Source organism: Cupressus sempervirens, chromosome 3 (genome assembly GCF_028749045.1).
Source record: "Cupressus sempervirens isolate cs-2001-9-10 chromosome 3, ASM2874904v1, whole genome shotgun sequence".
NCBI lineage: Eukaryota > Viridiplantae > Streptophyta > Pinopsida > Cupressales > Cupressaceae > Cupressus > Cupressus sempervirens.
The window spans coordinates 125,683,566-125,701,381 of NC_143120.1; the positions used below are offsets into that span (position 1 = coordinate 125,683,566).

The 17,816-nt window shown below is 36.2% G+C and overlaps 1 protein-coding gene across 5 annotated transcripts in view; it reads right to left on the reverse strand.

Annotated features, from left to right (window-relative positions):
* The window catches only part of LOC149565101 (uncharacterized), a 339,748-nt gene that overhangs the window by 186,357 nt on the left and 135,575 nt on the right, over positions 1-17,816 (reverse strand). For all 5 annotated transcript variants that reach the window (XR_016361996.1, XM_089818649.1, XM_089818648.1 and 2 more), the window contains one exon: positions 8,056-8,212. Coding sequence is in view for 4 of the 5 variants with exons in the window: in XM_089818649.1 (XP_089674775.1) it covers positions 8,056-8,212 (157 nt within the window). In the remaining variant the exon portion in view is untranslated. The remainder of the gene's footprint in view (positions 1-8,055; positions 8,213-17,816) is intronic.

Consider the following 17,816-nt stretch of genomic DNA (forward strand, 5'->3'; position numbering starts at 1 on the left):
GTAATCGCCAGAACTTCTTCCTCATCCGCTCCAACAGTGATCAAGTTCACTCCAGATTTTGGACATTTTGAGTCGTCATGATCGCCGAGTCCGCACCATTGGCACAATAGTTGAGGTGTATTTGCTGTTGGACATTCCCGCGCAAAATGTCCCCACAAGTTACATGCTCGGCACTGAATAATCGGTCGTCCGTTTGCATCATACTGAATCCGGCTTCTGCTCGTATTGGTATTGTTATTGTTGTTATTTTGTCCACGCCAATTATTCCTGTATCCTCCAGATGTAGCGCCGGCGGCATTCATGTTTCCGTTACCACCTGACGAGGAGGCTTCCTGTGTGAGAAGCACCTGCGGAGATCCTCTTGTTTTCATGTTAAAGGGGCAGTCTTTTGTCGAATGTTCCATGATCTGACAGATGTCACAGAATTGGTTCTTCAGACACGATCCTTTAGTATGACCATCGGTCTTACATTCCGTGCACCACAATTCACTATCTTTTGGCTCTTTCTGCATATTTTTAAACTCCATCATTTGAACCATATCCTTCTATAAGGCACGAACCTTTTTGTTACTACCTTCGTCGTCGCTACTATCATCTCCAGCAGATTCGTCATCATCAGAGTCAGAGGAGCTGGTTTTCTTCTTCTTTGTCTTCTGCGCACTTTCAAGGTCCAGTGCTCTGTTATAAGCATCGGCATATGATGACGATGGCACAATTTTCATTTTCCTATGCAACTTCAAGCGTAGGCCGTCCACAAACCATCTTTTCTACAATCCATCTGCTGGCTTGCTTTCCATTTTGTTTATTAAGTCTTTTAATCTCCTGGCATAGACACGGATAGTTTCGTGCTTCCCTTACTTGGTATTGAAAATTTTCGCTACGATTTCATTATCATCCCGCAAGAGTTTAAACTCCGCCAAGAACTCCTTTTTAATCTTATCCCAGGTATCCAGCTTCTGCGGATCCATATCTGAAAACCAATCAATCGCGACACCCCGTAGGGTTGCCGAAAATTTCCTGGCCCATTCGTCGGCATCTGTGATTCCATTTGCCCGCCAAATCGTCTCACATGTCTTACAATGTCGGAGGGGGTCGGCTGTACCATCGCCTTCAAATTTCGGCAGCTTTTCTTTGGGTCCCGCCATAACTCTGGAGGTTTGCACTCCTACAGTGGTCGGCACTCCCACACCGGCAGTCTGAACTCCCACACCGACAGTTTGTACTCCCACACCGGAGGACTGGTCTCCCACACCGGAGGTTTGCACTTTCACACCGGCGATCTGCACTCCCTCACTGGAGGTGTCGACAGCTGCAACCCTTGGTGAAAACAAAGGATCTTCCGAAATTGTTTCCCGCAGAAGTCTATCCTAGACGAAGAGGTCACTCCACGCTCGTGCTCCGTCGGCACTACGAGCCGTGCGAGTTGATGCTCTCCCGTCTGAATTTTCTTCCCTCGGCGAACACAAATTCAAGAACTCCTCCCGTGCTTCTTCCACCAATTCCACCCGTTGCCGAGTCTCCTCCAACTTCAGTTCCCGTCGGCAATCTTCTGAAATCTTCGTCGACGTTCGGCTTGCTGTGCCAGAATTAAATTCTCTTGCGCAATACGGATTCCATCTTTTGCCTTCGCCTTATTCCGATCCTTGTTAAGCTGATTTGGCATTAATCTTCATTCCTCCCACCTTCCAGATTCATAAGGCAACGGCGCCAAATGTTTACCGTAGAGGTAAAGAAAATGAATGCATACAAACAATAGAACATGAATAGCAGAACTTATATTATTATTCGCAATAGTAGATGAATCATGATTTACAATGATCCCAGACGAGTTATAAATACTACCACCGAACCTTCCCGAAGGAGTCCGTCGGCCACAATTATTCTATCCGCTACAAATTATTTACCACCGGACCGTCGGCTACAGAATACCGAAACATTGCCAAACCGTCGGCTACAAAATACAAAACACCGCCGGACCGTCGGCTACAGACTAGAAAATACTGTCGGAACTATCCAGTCGGCTAACAAGTATAAGCAAACATGAAGATATATACATTTTGCAAATTATCTACAAAGGGTTGGATTGGTCATGGCTCATTTCTAGGGTATTAAGATTGATGGCCAAGTGTGATAGGCCAACACTGGGGCAAATAATAATAAAGAATTAACAATTTTATGATGAAGTTCGGTTGGTCTATATGTGTCAATCCGAGAGCGTAAGCTTGCAAAAGGTGTCCGAGCATATGCTATCAAGGGATGATAGTTGTGAAATGAGGGATGATGAATGCAGCTACAACACACTGAATTGAATATATGAGAAATGAAATAATCCTAGCGATAGGAACTATCACTTCCTGGTGATAGGAACATCAAAAACATAAATAACTCAATAAATCTAATTTGTAATAAAAATAATTACAACTCTTAATAAATCATCATCTCATAATCTAATTAATATGAAATATTATTATCTAATCAAATATGGATATTGAATATATAAACTAATATACTATGATTGAATATATATTGTGTAATGCTAAGCTAATTAAAATACAAATGGAAACTAACTCAAATGCACTTTATACAGAAATAAAACGAGATCACCAGGTAGCTTTGAAGTGGGCCCTTCCTCCTCAACCGCCTGGTGATGAAACCAAGTAGTAGTCTTAAGTCTCCATAATCATGCAAATATAAATTTAATATTTCCAAATGATAATGATCTATTACAATGCTATGTGTTCTGTGAAACCTGTGTATATCCTCTTTCTCATGCTGCTTATATAGATGCAGCATTATACTGGCTTTACATAACAAATTTATTTAAGAAATCTACTGTTTGCAGATAATAGGCATTTTGTTTCAACAGAATACTCTATTCCTCATATTTAATTAAGTTGTGATTTTATTTTGACCCATAACCAATAAGAAATTTGGTTGTAACAGAATGTATAGAACCACAAGTTTTTTCCAGCATGTATCCACGTAGTTTGCTGCAGGTACAGGTTGAATATATATATGGCATAGAACATAAATATATTCTGCGCCAAGAATAGGCAATTAGAATGATATTGTCCTCATTCGTTGCTGATTCGTGGTATAGCAGATTTTGGTCCATGCGATACAATATGATATTGGGTCACATAAATACCAGCAAATGAAAACTGAAGGTCGTTATGCAGTTAGAGAATGCAGTTTGCACAAGTTTGCATTGTCCATAATGAGTACGAGGAAGAGAAACCAACGTGAGTAAAATATCAGCAAAAAGAGCCGAAGGAGGGTAACCAATAGTGTACAGTCAGCAACCATGCCATAGTATCCATCACCCAATAAAGAGATTTAGGCTGTGATTATGCAATGCATATCAAAGGGACAAATTGATGATGCCCATGCCAATTTCTCCATGTGGCACATAGATACACTCGTAGTTTGAAAAGAGTTATGATACTTAATTGAAGATTTGGTTTTCCAAATGCGACAAGAAGTTTTGTTCCACAAATCAACATGTTGTAATAATAAACATTAGTAAAAAGCAATTAATGATTAATTTTCCATATTTTAATCCCAAAACAATATTAGATACTATTGTCGGTAAATATTGTGTACCCAACAGGTTGATGTCGTTGGTAGAAACTATGTCAGCCGATTTGATTGTCGTCGGTATTTTTGTATTCTATAGTCGACGTCGTCAGTAAAGATTTTGTAGCCGACGGGTAAATAGTTTGTAGCGGACATAATGTTTGTGGCCGACGGACTCCTTCAAGAAGGTTCGGCAGATAGTATTTATACCCCATCTGGGATCATTGTAAATCATTTTATGAAGCATAATGTAATGTTCTGGTATATGTGAATAATCTAAGGAGTTCTACTGTTCGTGTTCATTATCAGTGTGCATTTCTTAATTAAGCTATGTGGTAAACAAATACTACTTATTTATATTAAACCAAATGCAACATTAAAAAGGTAATAATGAGATGAAATGGAATGGAAATGTGATAGGAAAGCGAGTAGGAAAGTGCATGAAATGGATTAAAATAGGGCATTAAATAGGTTATAAATGGCTCTCATCAAAGTGTTTGACAAAATGTCAAACAATTGAATTATAATAGAATTTGGGTTTTGTTAAATCTTCCCTACTGCCTTTACTGTTGCTGGGAGGTACTTCTTGTTTGGAAATTTAATGCATTTCCATATGCAAGCCTACTGAGAGTTCGATATGCACAACTGTGGAGTGTTCTTTTAATTTGTGGTGACTGGGCACACCTGTGATTTACTGGACGGTTGGTTTGTATGTAAGGAACAATCCAATTTGGAGGAGATTGATTCTGTGATTAATTATCCAAACCTGCGATTTTGCATTAAATTATTTGGAGACGCCTGTGTGACTGTCGTAATCATTGTGAGGCAACAGTTTGAATTTGTACATCACCTACCAGTTATTCTTGTTGGCAATCAGAATTGGAGGCTGCAGCTAGGGGTTTGGGTGTCTATTACTAAGACCTGCGAATTGGAAGATAAGGCTGCATTTGATCTCCTATAGACCTGCGATCACATTTGCTGGGTCTGCACAATTGTCTTGGAGCCATGACTTATGCTGGAGGGTCTGCAATCAATCCATATGGTCTGCCATTTAAATTTGGAGAGCAGCGTCAGGTGTTAAGGTGGCAGTAGTATTAATTCTGGGCTGCATCTGTCCACAGGAGGTTGGCATTAATTCTTGTAGGCTGAAAATGATTTGGGAGTTCTAGAAATTGCGTTAGAAGAATCTCCAATCAGCTCTGAAGTTGTGTTTGTCATTTCCAGCCTCTGCAAATATAGTGAATTCTTGCATAGTTATGAAGATTTGATTAATATCCGAAGGTTGCAATTTAAGTGTGAGTCAAAGAAAATTCATATTACCAAGTTCTTAATTAACAAAATGATGAAATTTTTAGTTTATGATATATTTGCAGAGTTGGATATTGTATCAGAATTTATTTGATAATGCATTAGATTTTATGCAAGTTCATGGTGCAGAATTGTATTTGGTATTTCTTTATGCAAAAATTAAAACAAAATTGGCCTAAAGGTTGGTAAGCACTTCTCTTGCATTCTCTAGTTTGATGTTGGGAAGCTTGCCAAGTGTTTGACAAGATAGCTAACTATCTGATTGGTGTGATAAATTGGGGAATTTGGAGTAATTCAAGTTATAGCTAAGAGAGGGTTTTTACAGTGGTATCAAAGCGGTTTCCTGCCAGCCTGCAGGAATTGTGCTCAGTTTTTATTTTGTTCGGTGCTGACTTTGAAGATTTTCAGATCTGATTTCTAGAGTGACCAATACTTTAATTTCTCCAACTATGGACAAACATAGGACTGGCAGTTCTAGAAATCGGTGGAGTAATGAGGAAGTTAGCGTAAAAATGAATGCTTTGCAGGAGAGTTTGGAGAAACTGAAGCTTCATCAACAAAGGTTGGTGGAGAGCTTATCGGATCCAACGATAGTTGAGAGGGCAACAAGGTATATGGTTTCCACCTTTAGAAGGCTGACATCGAGGTTGCAGGGAAGGAAGCTTGAGTTTTCCCTGACAGTGTCCATGATGCTTATGTACCTATATTTAGTACGGCACTTGCAAGTCCTATCCACAATGTTCTACAAATTCTGGGAGTGTGAATTCAACACCTATAGACACCATTTTTGGTCACCTATGTCAACTCCTGCAACACATTTCGGCAGCATTTCAGTTTGACAATATTGGACGCTAACCAAGGTAGTTCAGTAAAGTCCTTGACATACAGTTATCTACAACTTTCCTTGGGCTGCGATTTGAAGCTAGACACCATTGTTTACAAGTCCATGATTACAGATTCAGGTCACTCCAATTTTCTTGTACATGTGGTAGTGAAATTTGAATAAGAATTTGTTAATTGTTCATTCTTCGTCTTTAGCTTGTTGTTCGAATTTAGCATAGCTCTCATTCACATTTATTCATTTTTGTGAAAAACCAATAAGCATAAGCAAAAAGGAAGATCTATACATTTTGCAAATTATCTACATAGGGTTGGATTGGTTATGACTCATTTTTGGGCTATTAAGATTGATGGCCAAGTGTTTGACAAAATGTCAAACAATTGAATTATAATAAAATTTGGTGTTTGTTGAAGTTATAACTGGTTGGGGTTATTACATCTACTCTTTCCTAGAGCTCCACTACCAAGGAAAAGTGCACGCTCCTCTTCTTTGAGTTCACAAGGGTAAGCTCACCTACCATTCACTTGCTCCTTTCACTATCACCTTACAAGAGTCTTTAACCATCAAATCAATTGATTCCATCAAGAACTGCCTCATTTTGTTGGATCTCAGGATCTTTCTCTTACCGATCTCAAGGTTCCTTAATTTTAAGCCTACTAACCCTATTAGGCCTCAATTAGCCCTCCAAATCTAGTTTTCAGCTTCTATTTCAAATTCCTGCCAAATGATCCTATGAACAAACCATCATTCAAGATACCCTTTTGGGCAAACTCAGGGATTTTGGAGGTTTTAGGTTACAAGCTTGTCCATACAGCACCAAACCCTAATGTGGGTAGTTTACAAAGGTATTAGTCTTATCAGCAATCTTGAAATTGAAAACTCCTTCAAATGGATTCATTGGCACTTCAGCTTATCATCAAACGCTCATTAGACCCCAATATGCTCCTCAAAACATTGGATACACAAAACCAATCGACTCCTGTAAGTACTCAATCTCTGTTACTCTTCTTCCCTAGTCAGGCTATGGAAGAGCTCGCCTAGGGCAAAAAGTTAAAAATAGTAAACATGACTTTCTAGCCTCTTGCAGAAAGATAGACTGTATACTAACCCTGCTCCCAAACCTCAAATGGTTGTGAAGATCCCATGGGGAGGTTTTAGGATAGAGTCATTTTATTGAGCCCAACAACTATGTTCAATAGATGGAATTTTATTTTGCCAATCTAAATTGTACAAAAACTAACTCCAAAGCACAAAATGCAAGTAAAAAACCTATTCTAACTAATTACAATGCTAGATTAGATCATTCAATCCATTGATCTGAAAATGACCCAATTGCAATAACACTGAAATATTTGCCAGAACTGTCACTATATTACTATGGTTCAAACTTTTTGAAAACTATCCAACCTTTGTACAATGTCATGGAAGGGCTTGAATAAGCCCTCTCATCATGTCTCCACTATTGGTTTTGAACACATAACATTTTTTAGGTGAAATGCAATTTCTTGCAAAATGTTGTCATGCAACTTTACATTCTTTGCCACATCTTGGCATTCTATTGATGCAAAATGGATTCATTTCCGTCATGAAACATGCCTACCATGACCTCTTATGCTATTTTGGGTTCATTTCACCTATTATGCCAAATTTGGGCTTACACGACAATTCTTGGCTAACTCCATGACAAACTTTGCCCAACCTTGGCAATGACACACAACCCCCAACAAACCTTTTCAAACACACCTAATGGATTTTTAGATGGTCTTTATTCACACCATGATCCTTGTAGGATCTTACACATCAAAATTTGAGGGTCCCCCACATAGAACCCTTAAGTGCTCCTGCGCCACAAAGGGATACATATCCACTCAGTCCATTTATTACTCAAACTTTTAAACTTGTGTTTCAACCTCATGTCCAAACTATGCCAAGAGTTCAACTACCTCTAGTGGCTTGGAAATCCAAATGGAAGCGGGGTTTTCACTTCAAATTAGGTAACAAAGTTTTTAATTTAAAAAAATGAGACTACAGCGTCAATTATACAACATAATATCCAGAAGTTGTCAAAGGGAATAGCTTTTCACCTTATTAGATGCCAAAGCTGGCAGCTAAGATTTTTAAAAAGTTATAATAATAAAACAAAACAGTATTAGTGACACTGTTTCACAGCCAAATGGAATATAAATAGGTTGGAATTTACTTATGTTCATTTACTTGCTTGAAATTCCACCAAAGCCTAGAATCACAGAAATGATGAGATTTTGAATAGCTCTCACAATTACAAAAGGAAATGAAGCATCCATAGACATCTAAATTAAAAAGGTTCATACCAGTAGAATCTTTGGTTGAGCTGTTATTCCAAACTTCATATCCATACCAATGTGAAGGTTGAAACTTAAATGATAAAGTGAGAAATCTAACAGAAGAAAAAATGTCCTCCATTGCATGTACAAAGATTGCCATACTCCTTGGAGATTCCACTGCTTCCTATAAACACAATACAGAAAACAACATTATAGATCCTACTGCAATATAACATATCCATTCTATAGAGTAGACCAATGTGCAAACCCAAACCGAGCATTCCATGCAAGAAAAGTAAAAGAAGTTGAATTCCAGCAATTAAACATTTTAAATAATCTAAAATTTAGATTGATAGTATATAAAACAACATCTTAAATGACATCATAAGCGGCCAAAGATGATAAAAAGTTTGACTGGAGATGTTTACATTGCATTTGCTTCTTCTTGTTTGTGTAAGTGTACCATCAGATAAAACTGGAAATCCAGTACTTATAAATTCATCAAATAGGTCAAGAATATGAAGGGAAGTATGACCTACACAGATGTTATATTGGCATGAAGATACAAACGGTCAAAAGTTATGATCATTAACTAAAGAATGAACAAGTAGAAATCAAAAAACACGTTATCTCATTTAATATTAAATGATGCTATTATGTTCGACAACTCGATCAACAGCAGATCTGAAGGAAAAAGAATCATATGCAGAAAAGATAAGCTTGGCAAAAAAATGTGATCATGAACCAAAGACGTGCACCCAACCACCAAGTTTCATATTGTGACTCCTTGGAGGAACACTATCTTAGGAAAGTTCTGATCAAGACACCGTACAACACTCATATCAACCTTATCACTTACAATCACTACTGACCCATAATATTGTGAGTGGGCTCACAAGCAGCTCCAAGCACAAGATGATTTATCCATAACATCTTATTCAACCATCTAACCACAACAATAATAAAAAAAGGGTTAATGCCCATGGATACAGAAGCTTGCATCTCTTCCCAGAGAACTAAGGCACCAATAAAATGAGAAAGGGTATACAGGCCATCCAAGGAACTTCAACCTTAAAAGTGATTAAGTGTTACATCCCAATTTTTGACCTAAATTAAAATATCGCCGTTGTGGTTCACATGAAGTCAGTTGACAATTAAATTTGTTATAATCCTGCGAAATGGTAAGATGGTTAGTCGTTATAATTTCATGTGAAGATAACATGCTAAGTTGATTAATTATCACGAATTCTTGGAATTGAATAGGCAGTTAGCTGTTATGATTATTTATGATTAAATAACTTGTAATCGTAATATGATTTAACTGCGGAGAATTTCCTTGTAGGAAGCACGTCGGAGGGGTGGAAGCATTGTCAAAAAAGAATTGGGCACAGGAGCATCACCATCCCTGGGCAAAAAGGTTGAGGACCTAGCAACTTGAACATCAGGATACAATCGATGAAACCGCATGAGCTATTAAATAAATAATTTAACTAAAATAATTTAATTAAAATATAATGCGTACCTCAAAAGGTTTTAAATGATCTTTCACCTTATTATTATAATAAATATATCTATGTACGTACACATAGATATAAAAATGAAGTGACACCATAATATTATTTTATTATAATAAAATGATGCCACTTCACCAATGTATTTACATGAACATATATAAATATAATTTATAATAATATTCAAATTATAACCTTCCAACTCTTTTTCCATCTTTTATTCTTTTCCTTGTTTGTAACCGGTTAAACACTTGGCGTATTAAATTGACAAATATTCTTTAAGTTACGGAAGCCAAAGAGTCTCTTTAAACCTTTTTATATCATGAATTGGGAGAGACAAAGTGGCAAGAAAGCACTCTTTTCCGCTTCTTCCTTTTAATATCGCATTTCTTCCTTGTTTTTTCGATTCATTTTTCTAGTCGATTCTCTGCAATAGACATAGCAGATACCTGCAATGTCATTAAGAACCTTGATCATAGCAGCACCATTCTATACTCTCTGTTGTATATGGTCTTCTTGCTGAGGGTATAAGTTTTTATACATTGTGGTGATGTCTACAAGCAACTGGAAAGAAGCTGATTACAAAATGACTTGCAAACTTCAGACAGTTCCAAATTTATATCAGGTCATGCATTAATCATTCTAGATTGTGTTATTCCAATGTTTTAAATTGTTTTCCATAGCGGCCAGCTAGGCTCAAACTCTTCTTCCCTTTTCAGATTTAACTCACGTTACATTATAAGCTTTATTGAATGTTCCATGTCATTTGTTATTAATTTATTTTAACTTTCATAACAGCCAGAATCATCATAGATAAAGTCAAATAGAACCTCTTAAAAGAGACCTTTCTAAATGCAATAAAACCTTAATAAAATATTCTATTTGAAAATCAGAATTCAATATATTTTCAACTGGTCTCAAGAACATATTCTTCCAAGTCACAGTTTGTGATAAGATTTACTAATCAATGAATCCTTTTAGAATTTATGCGAAGAGCAGATTGCTCAGAAGTTCCAAACACCAGGGACTCACTGACTGTATAACCATGTAAAGGTGAAGAGGTGAGATAAAAACTGCAAGAACACGGAAGTGGAAATCAGATATGATTAAATAAATTAAATAATTTTACTTAATAGCTCATGCTTGATCATGTTTATTGTATTCTCCTGCTACCAAGTCGAGTGATGTGATTAGAAACCAGGATGCTCAATGGATGACAAGGTGCTCCATGTCTATTCCGGGTAGGGAGCGTCTTTCTCGTTAGAGATTGTGTGGGGATAAGTTATGGTTCGAGGTTGGGTGGTTAAGCCCCTCGCAATGTTTCCCCTCTCCACAAAATATCGGACGCGCATCAGATAAAGATAAGTTGAGCAATTCAAACAATTGATGGAAACGGGTATTTTTACTATTATGATGTATGTTCAAGTAGAAGGTAAGATTAATTGAGTTGTATCATTGTTACAGTTATTTCTTTAAATGAAAGCAATTCTTATTGATAATTTAATTGGCAACCAGTTAGATTGGTTGATCTTCTAACTGAATATGGAATATATCTATAGGATTGTTATTCAGTTTTTCATATATAAGAATAATGATTATGAGCATATCTTCTAATCTTATGTTAATGCCACAGTTTAGCAAATTAGAAGGAAAGGAATGATGTAGTTGTATCGGAAGCCCTAAGTGATACAGTGGTATCTGAAGCCCTAAGTGATATAGTCGATGCCCTAATTGATACAGTGGTATTTGAAGCCCTAAGTGATACAGTGGTATCTAATGCCCTAAATGATCCAATGGTAATCGATGCCCTAATTGATACAGTTGTATGTGATGCCCTAATTGATATAGTGGTACTTAATAATAATCGTCATTGGATTTTGATATAGCGGTATTGGATGGTAGTTGTCATTTGATATTGTTGTAGTCGATTTGTGAACTAACCTGGGTGGTTGCAGAAGCATCCCTAACCCAACCTTCTTAATATTTGATTAGAACTATTTATCTTAAATATTATCTAATGTTTTTGGGATTTTTGCTAGAGACATGCCTCGAGTCTTGTCTTTTATAAAGATGTAATTAGCATTACCTCCCAACTACAAATCAGCATCTCCCACCATAAAACTTAGGGTATAAGGTGTTACAATAGAATCCAATTCTTATCCTCTATCATGGCCCTTGGAAATGCATTATAACTTATCTATTAATAAAGATAATGATAGCCACTATAGTATTCTAATCAATCTGCTCAATTACCTCTCTAGGAAGACTTGTCAATCATATTATTCACTTTTCTTGTAGTGTCATGATTTACTAACCATTGTTCTTTTGAAGAGATCACCAGAATGGTAATAACTGATCATTATGTAACATCAATTCAATTGTTCCAGATAACATAAGCCACTAAATATCTCCAACCTTCTCAAATATCTAAGTTAACCATTTGGGTATAGGGACAGGTGTAGGTACAAGAACTCGGTACATGGGTATGTGAAATTTTTAAGGAGTTTGGGTACATATGAGTACATGTATGTGTGTCTAGACTCCCGTAACAGGACTCTACGAGTCCAAGCAGGACTCTGCAAGTCTAAGGCAAAGGTAGCCTTTCCGAGGCAAATGGCCTCTGGACTCTGACTTGGCTGAGGCCTGGCAAAGTCCACGTGGACTCACTGAGTCCTGAGCCCAGGACTCTCCAAAAAAAAAAAAAAAATTTAAATTAAAATTTTTTTTTTCAAAATTTAAAAAGATAAAGATTTTTGGAAGGTGTTTTTTTCAGTGTATATTAATTCTGAAAATCATTAAATCCTTAAAAATCTTTGAATTTCATGGGTTTTTAGATTTTCCGAGTCCTTGTCGAGTCCTAGCCGAGTCTGATCGCCAAGTCCGAGTCCAAGTCAGATTTTGACTTTCCGAGTCAGAGGTGAGTCCAAGTCTCGTAACTATGCTATATATAGATATAAAAAAAGAAGAAATATACCGAATTCTAAAACTATATCATTTCATAGTATAGTACTGGATCATTGATCAATGCTAAATGCCACAGGATAAATATTAAATGCCAATTAACAATGTAAAATATTCAAAAAATCATATAAGTAACCTCGACTAACCCAGGAAGTACCCGTAGACATACCCATTTGAGAGTGTACCCAGACCCAGTACAAGGCCTATGGGTACAAACCCGATAACTTGGTCAAATATCTTCTAGCAACAGATCCATGCAAACCCTCTCCACTCTCAAAACCACATTACAAAATCTTTCATGACTAGGTATCTCATATCCTTTGCTAAGTATCGACATCAAACTATCAATAAATTTTAAATTTCAAAATGAAATGATGACATGAATTGTGTAGTGTCACATGTCGAACTCTTTGACACAATGACATTTGACATTGTGTATTTAAATTCAAAGTTATTATCAATCTTGAGCGCTACTCTTATTATCAAAGTTCTATGTCATGATATTTCCTAGAAAATATTAGAATTTTTACAAAAATATGGCACCTCCAAGCATCCCATCTCCTATTTTTTATAATTAGTCATACTAGTACCACTACCAGTCTCTAGATCTCCAAGCACCCCCATCTCCTAGTCGGTACCACTACCAATCTCATGACTAGGTATCGCATATCCTTTGCTAAGTATCGACATCAAACTATCAATATTTTTTAATTTCAAAATGAAATGATGACATGGACTGTGTAGTGTCACATGTCGAACTCTTTAACACAATGACATTTGACATTTTGTGTATTTAGATTCAAAGTTATTATCAAACTTTACCACTACTCTTGTTTTCAAAGTTCTATGTCATGATATTTCCTAGAAATTATTAGAAGCTTTACAAAAATATGGCGCCTCCGAGCAATCCAACTCCTATTTTGGAGAATTAGTCGTACTAGTACCACTAACAGTCTCTAGATCTCCAAGCACCCCCACCTCATGTAACCAATCTATTTATCAGACAAATTTTGTTTTGCTTTGCTATTAACGTATGATAGGTAGCACAAAGAGTTTTGAAGTTTTGACTAGTAAAAGTAAATCATATGCCTCAAATTGAGATGTTTTTTAAAGAATCATTATCAAATAGAATTGAACTTTCCAAACAAAGAAAAAATAAAAGAAAATGAAAAATAAATATATAAAGGATCTAGACCAAATGGAAGATTTATCCAAGTCAAAATTAAAGGATATTTTCAAGTAAAGTCAGTTAATTCTCTTTGCCCAAAGAGAAATGTAATGATCCTTTTTGCAATGTTGGAAAAAATGGAAAGTGATTACCATAAACCTTTGTAGATTGTAATCACCTCACATCAAGATGTGTCTAAGGTATCTATTGGGATCATGAATCTCTATATGATAGGAGAATAAATGAAGAGAGAGTTTATCTTAAACCATTGCAGCATAGAGAACCGAAAATTGAGGAATGAAAGAAAACCTTTTTTTTAATTAAAAATATTTAATCACTTCAAGAATTAATTAGCCTTAGCACATATGTAAAATCAGATGATGAAGAACACAATTGCAGCAAATTTTACATGGAAACCCTTGTGGGACAGCAAAAATATTGATTTTATAAATCTTGTTTTGACAAATCTTATAGGTATCAACTTGTAAGAAACTCCAATTTCTCCAATTTTTGAGCACCAACCCCTCCAATATGAGGCACTAACCTCAATAACAATTTCAACTCTAAATTTTGTGTAATGTTCCCAACGGGTGTCGTATGATGAAGTTGTCATGTTCTTCGTGCACGCTTTCCAAGCCCAACATTAGGTACTACTCGCTCTTGATGGCAACCTCAATTCTCGTACGGTACTTCCCAAAATATATTGTACAACCCTGATGTTCTATGTCTATGGTGTTACTAAACTTGATGTACGGTGTCAGAGTTCTTACCATATAGTGTGGTTCAACACATAAACCCTTACTCTCTTTGCTTCATGCGGTATGGGTCCTTGTTCAAGTAGTTACTAGGTTCTCTGGCAATTAGGTAACATGACTGAGTTGTACAGAGATTCTATCACCCACTTGGTTTAGTTACACCAACAATTCAGTGTCATGCACGTATGGAGTGATGTATCTGTACCAAAGTAACAAGAATCAAAATCGGATCCGAATCGGCAAGGCCAAATCGAATCGTTAATCCACTGTGAATCGGAATCAAATCGGCCATGAATCAGAAAATTTAAAAAACCCTTGAAATTTAGTAACTTATTTCATAGACCCTTTATCGCTGATTCAATTCACCGATTCACAAAAAATCGTTTGGCTTGAATCGAATCACCAAATCGCGTGAATTGCGTGAATTGCCATGATTCTTGGAACTATGATCTGTACTGTTTAGTTGAATGATAGGATTGTATGTTGTAAGTATGTTTGTATGGCACTACAGCTAGGGCTCACCATAGCGAACACACTGGTTTGGACAGACATAAGACTGCCACTCCTAATGTTGTGTCTCTATGCATATGGTATGTATGGTGACAATGTATGCAAATGAGTTAATGCCTTCATGAGGGCTCTGTGGAAATGGTCTTCTATATCCAATAACAAATAAATTATGCAACTTTACACAAGAATAGGTCTTATACTGATAATTGACAAAATGCTAGCAACACAGAAATAATTCAAATTAAATAATGATAGCACTTCAAATTAAAGAATCTCGAACCAAGAGAAAAGCAGAGTAGGGTGAGGAGTTACTCTCACTAAAATTGCGTAAATCAAGTCATTGCCAATCAATAGTCATAGAAGCACAGTCATGTCTTCTGTATGGGAGACGGCCAAAACTAATAAGTTAAAATCTATGATTTAAACTTTCGTATCTACATTCATATCTTTGTTCATACCTTGCCTTTCCTAGTATGTTGTCATTAATAGATGTGATATCAATATTTTTCATATCTCGTTCCTTGGATATGTAGTATGCTTTGATATTTATTTCCTTCTTGTCCATAGTAGACATCAACAACCATTTGTCCAACGAAAACATCAAGCAAAATCCAGCAGGCAGCATTGGGTAGTTATAAATAGAGAATTACCATCATAATTGAGAAACCCACCAATTAGTCATAAAACTCACAAGTCAAACTAGTTCATAACTCATAGTCAAGTAATTAAGGTGTAACTAACATTATTTTTTTTTAAATCACAAAACTTGTCGACTACTCATCAAGAATTTAGGGGGTTCTGTACAAAATCTCACCTGCAGTTTCATGACTAAAATTTACACGGAAAAGGTCATTTTGCATTGTTTTGGAGTATGAGAGTTTAGTTTCCAGGCATTGGGGAGCAACAAATTGTCGCTCTTATTAGTGCTTATTCAGCTATTATGCAGCAATTAAAGCAATACCATCCAGTTTAAGGACATCCACAGCTGCTGTAGACTTCATGATCTTTGGTCAGAGAAACGAATTGAAACTTATGAACAACTTATCTTTCGGTCAGTGATGCATAACTGCAATTTTGATCTATACATGTAATTTATCAGTAACATGGTCCTTATGTTGAGCAATATGCACGTCTGAAAAGAAAACATTTATAGGAATTTATGTGTTTTGAGCATTCAGAAAATTTGTTGACAGTAACCCACTCCTCCACCTAAGTTTTTGCTGAGTCCAATTTTTTCAAAAAGTTCAATCAGCCAAGTACCATCCACATTTGAGATTCTTAGATGGGGCTGCCACAATGAAGACCTCATTTTAATTCTCCCAAGAACCACTAGGTTTGTTCTTGTTGTTGCATTAATCATAATGTGAAAGTGTGATTGAAAAAATACATTTTATGCATTTCTATGGACCAGGCTGTAAAGTTCTGCAAATTCTGAACAACCAAACTGATACAATGCCTTTCTTTACTTGCTGAAGATGACCTTGAATATATCAGACCTGTATATGAAGTGTTATTTGGAGTATAATAATTATTCTGCAAATGTTTTATACTTGCTACAAATCGTATAGGGCAGTGATGCTAAAGGAGCAGACCTTATGTTTTCCGTGTGTCCTTTATCCACATGCTTACCCCTTCATTTATATGGCAACCAAGAGGCATGTTCATAGAAAGGACGTGACTCTTTCCAGGTCGGCCCTCTATATAAACTCACAATAATCTTGCCAAGATCAGCGTCTCAAGGATATTATGATTAGTTAGTAAATATACTTACTATGCAAATAGAACATAATAAGTGCTCCCGTTGAAGACGCTGATTAGGTTATGCAAATAAGGTATTTAAGAGACCAATTCTTTCTAAGGAAATCCATACTTTACTATATCTGACGAGCTATAGTTCAAAACAGTTACGATTATCAGAGTTACATAGAATTGACACTCCCTCTTAACTTGATAATCATACTAAGAGATAACATATCTAGCACCATCAATCAAGATGAATAAGCATAGATTGATACTCTATATCTATCTGAATCTTCTAAGCATGTGGTATCATTGAACACATGATACTATGCCATATGTCATATTACTATCCCTGTGATATGACTTATCACTTATACTAGTGATAACAGTATTGCATGGAATGCAACATACAGGATAAAATCTGAAGAATGAATAAATTCTTCCTTTATCTAAGTTGTGACTCATAGGTACTGGCAGACCTATATCACAATATGATCTTGAGTTAAGATCTACCAGTGCACAGGATAAAATCCGGAGAATGATTAAATTTTGCCTTTATCCAAATTGTGACTCATAGGCATAGAAATGTCTACATCACAATATGATCTTGAACTCATTCAGATCTAACAGTAGTAGTTCTCTACTGTTCAATACATTATCTTAGAGATCATCATCTCTCATAATGTCTTTTATACAAGTGTTCATTATCTCAAAGATCGTCACCTCTTAGATAATGAATACAAATGGTCAAGCCCATAACAGTCAATAGCCTGACAATAATAATTTTAACTCAAAATTATTTCATTAATAATTAAAGAATACAAATGTATTATAATTCAACCATACCAAGTCTTTTCCTGAAGTTATCTATCTTCACTCGAGAGAGAGGTTTGGTACGAATATCTATTGTCTAATCTGCAGTGCAAATGTACTCTAATTTTACAGTGTTCCTATCTACCATATCTCTTACATAATGGTAAAGAATTTGAATATGCTTGGACCTATCATGAAAAAATGGATTCACAAAAAGCTTGATGGAACTCTGATTATCACAATGAATAATAGTAAGATTCATGGGTTGACAAAATAATCCCACAAGTAACTTTCTAAGCCAAACTGCCTCCCGAGAGGCCATTGCTATGG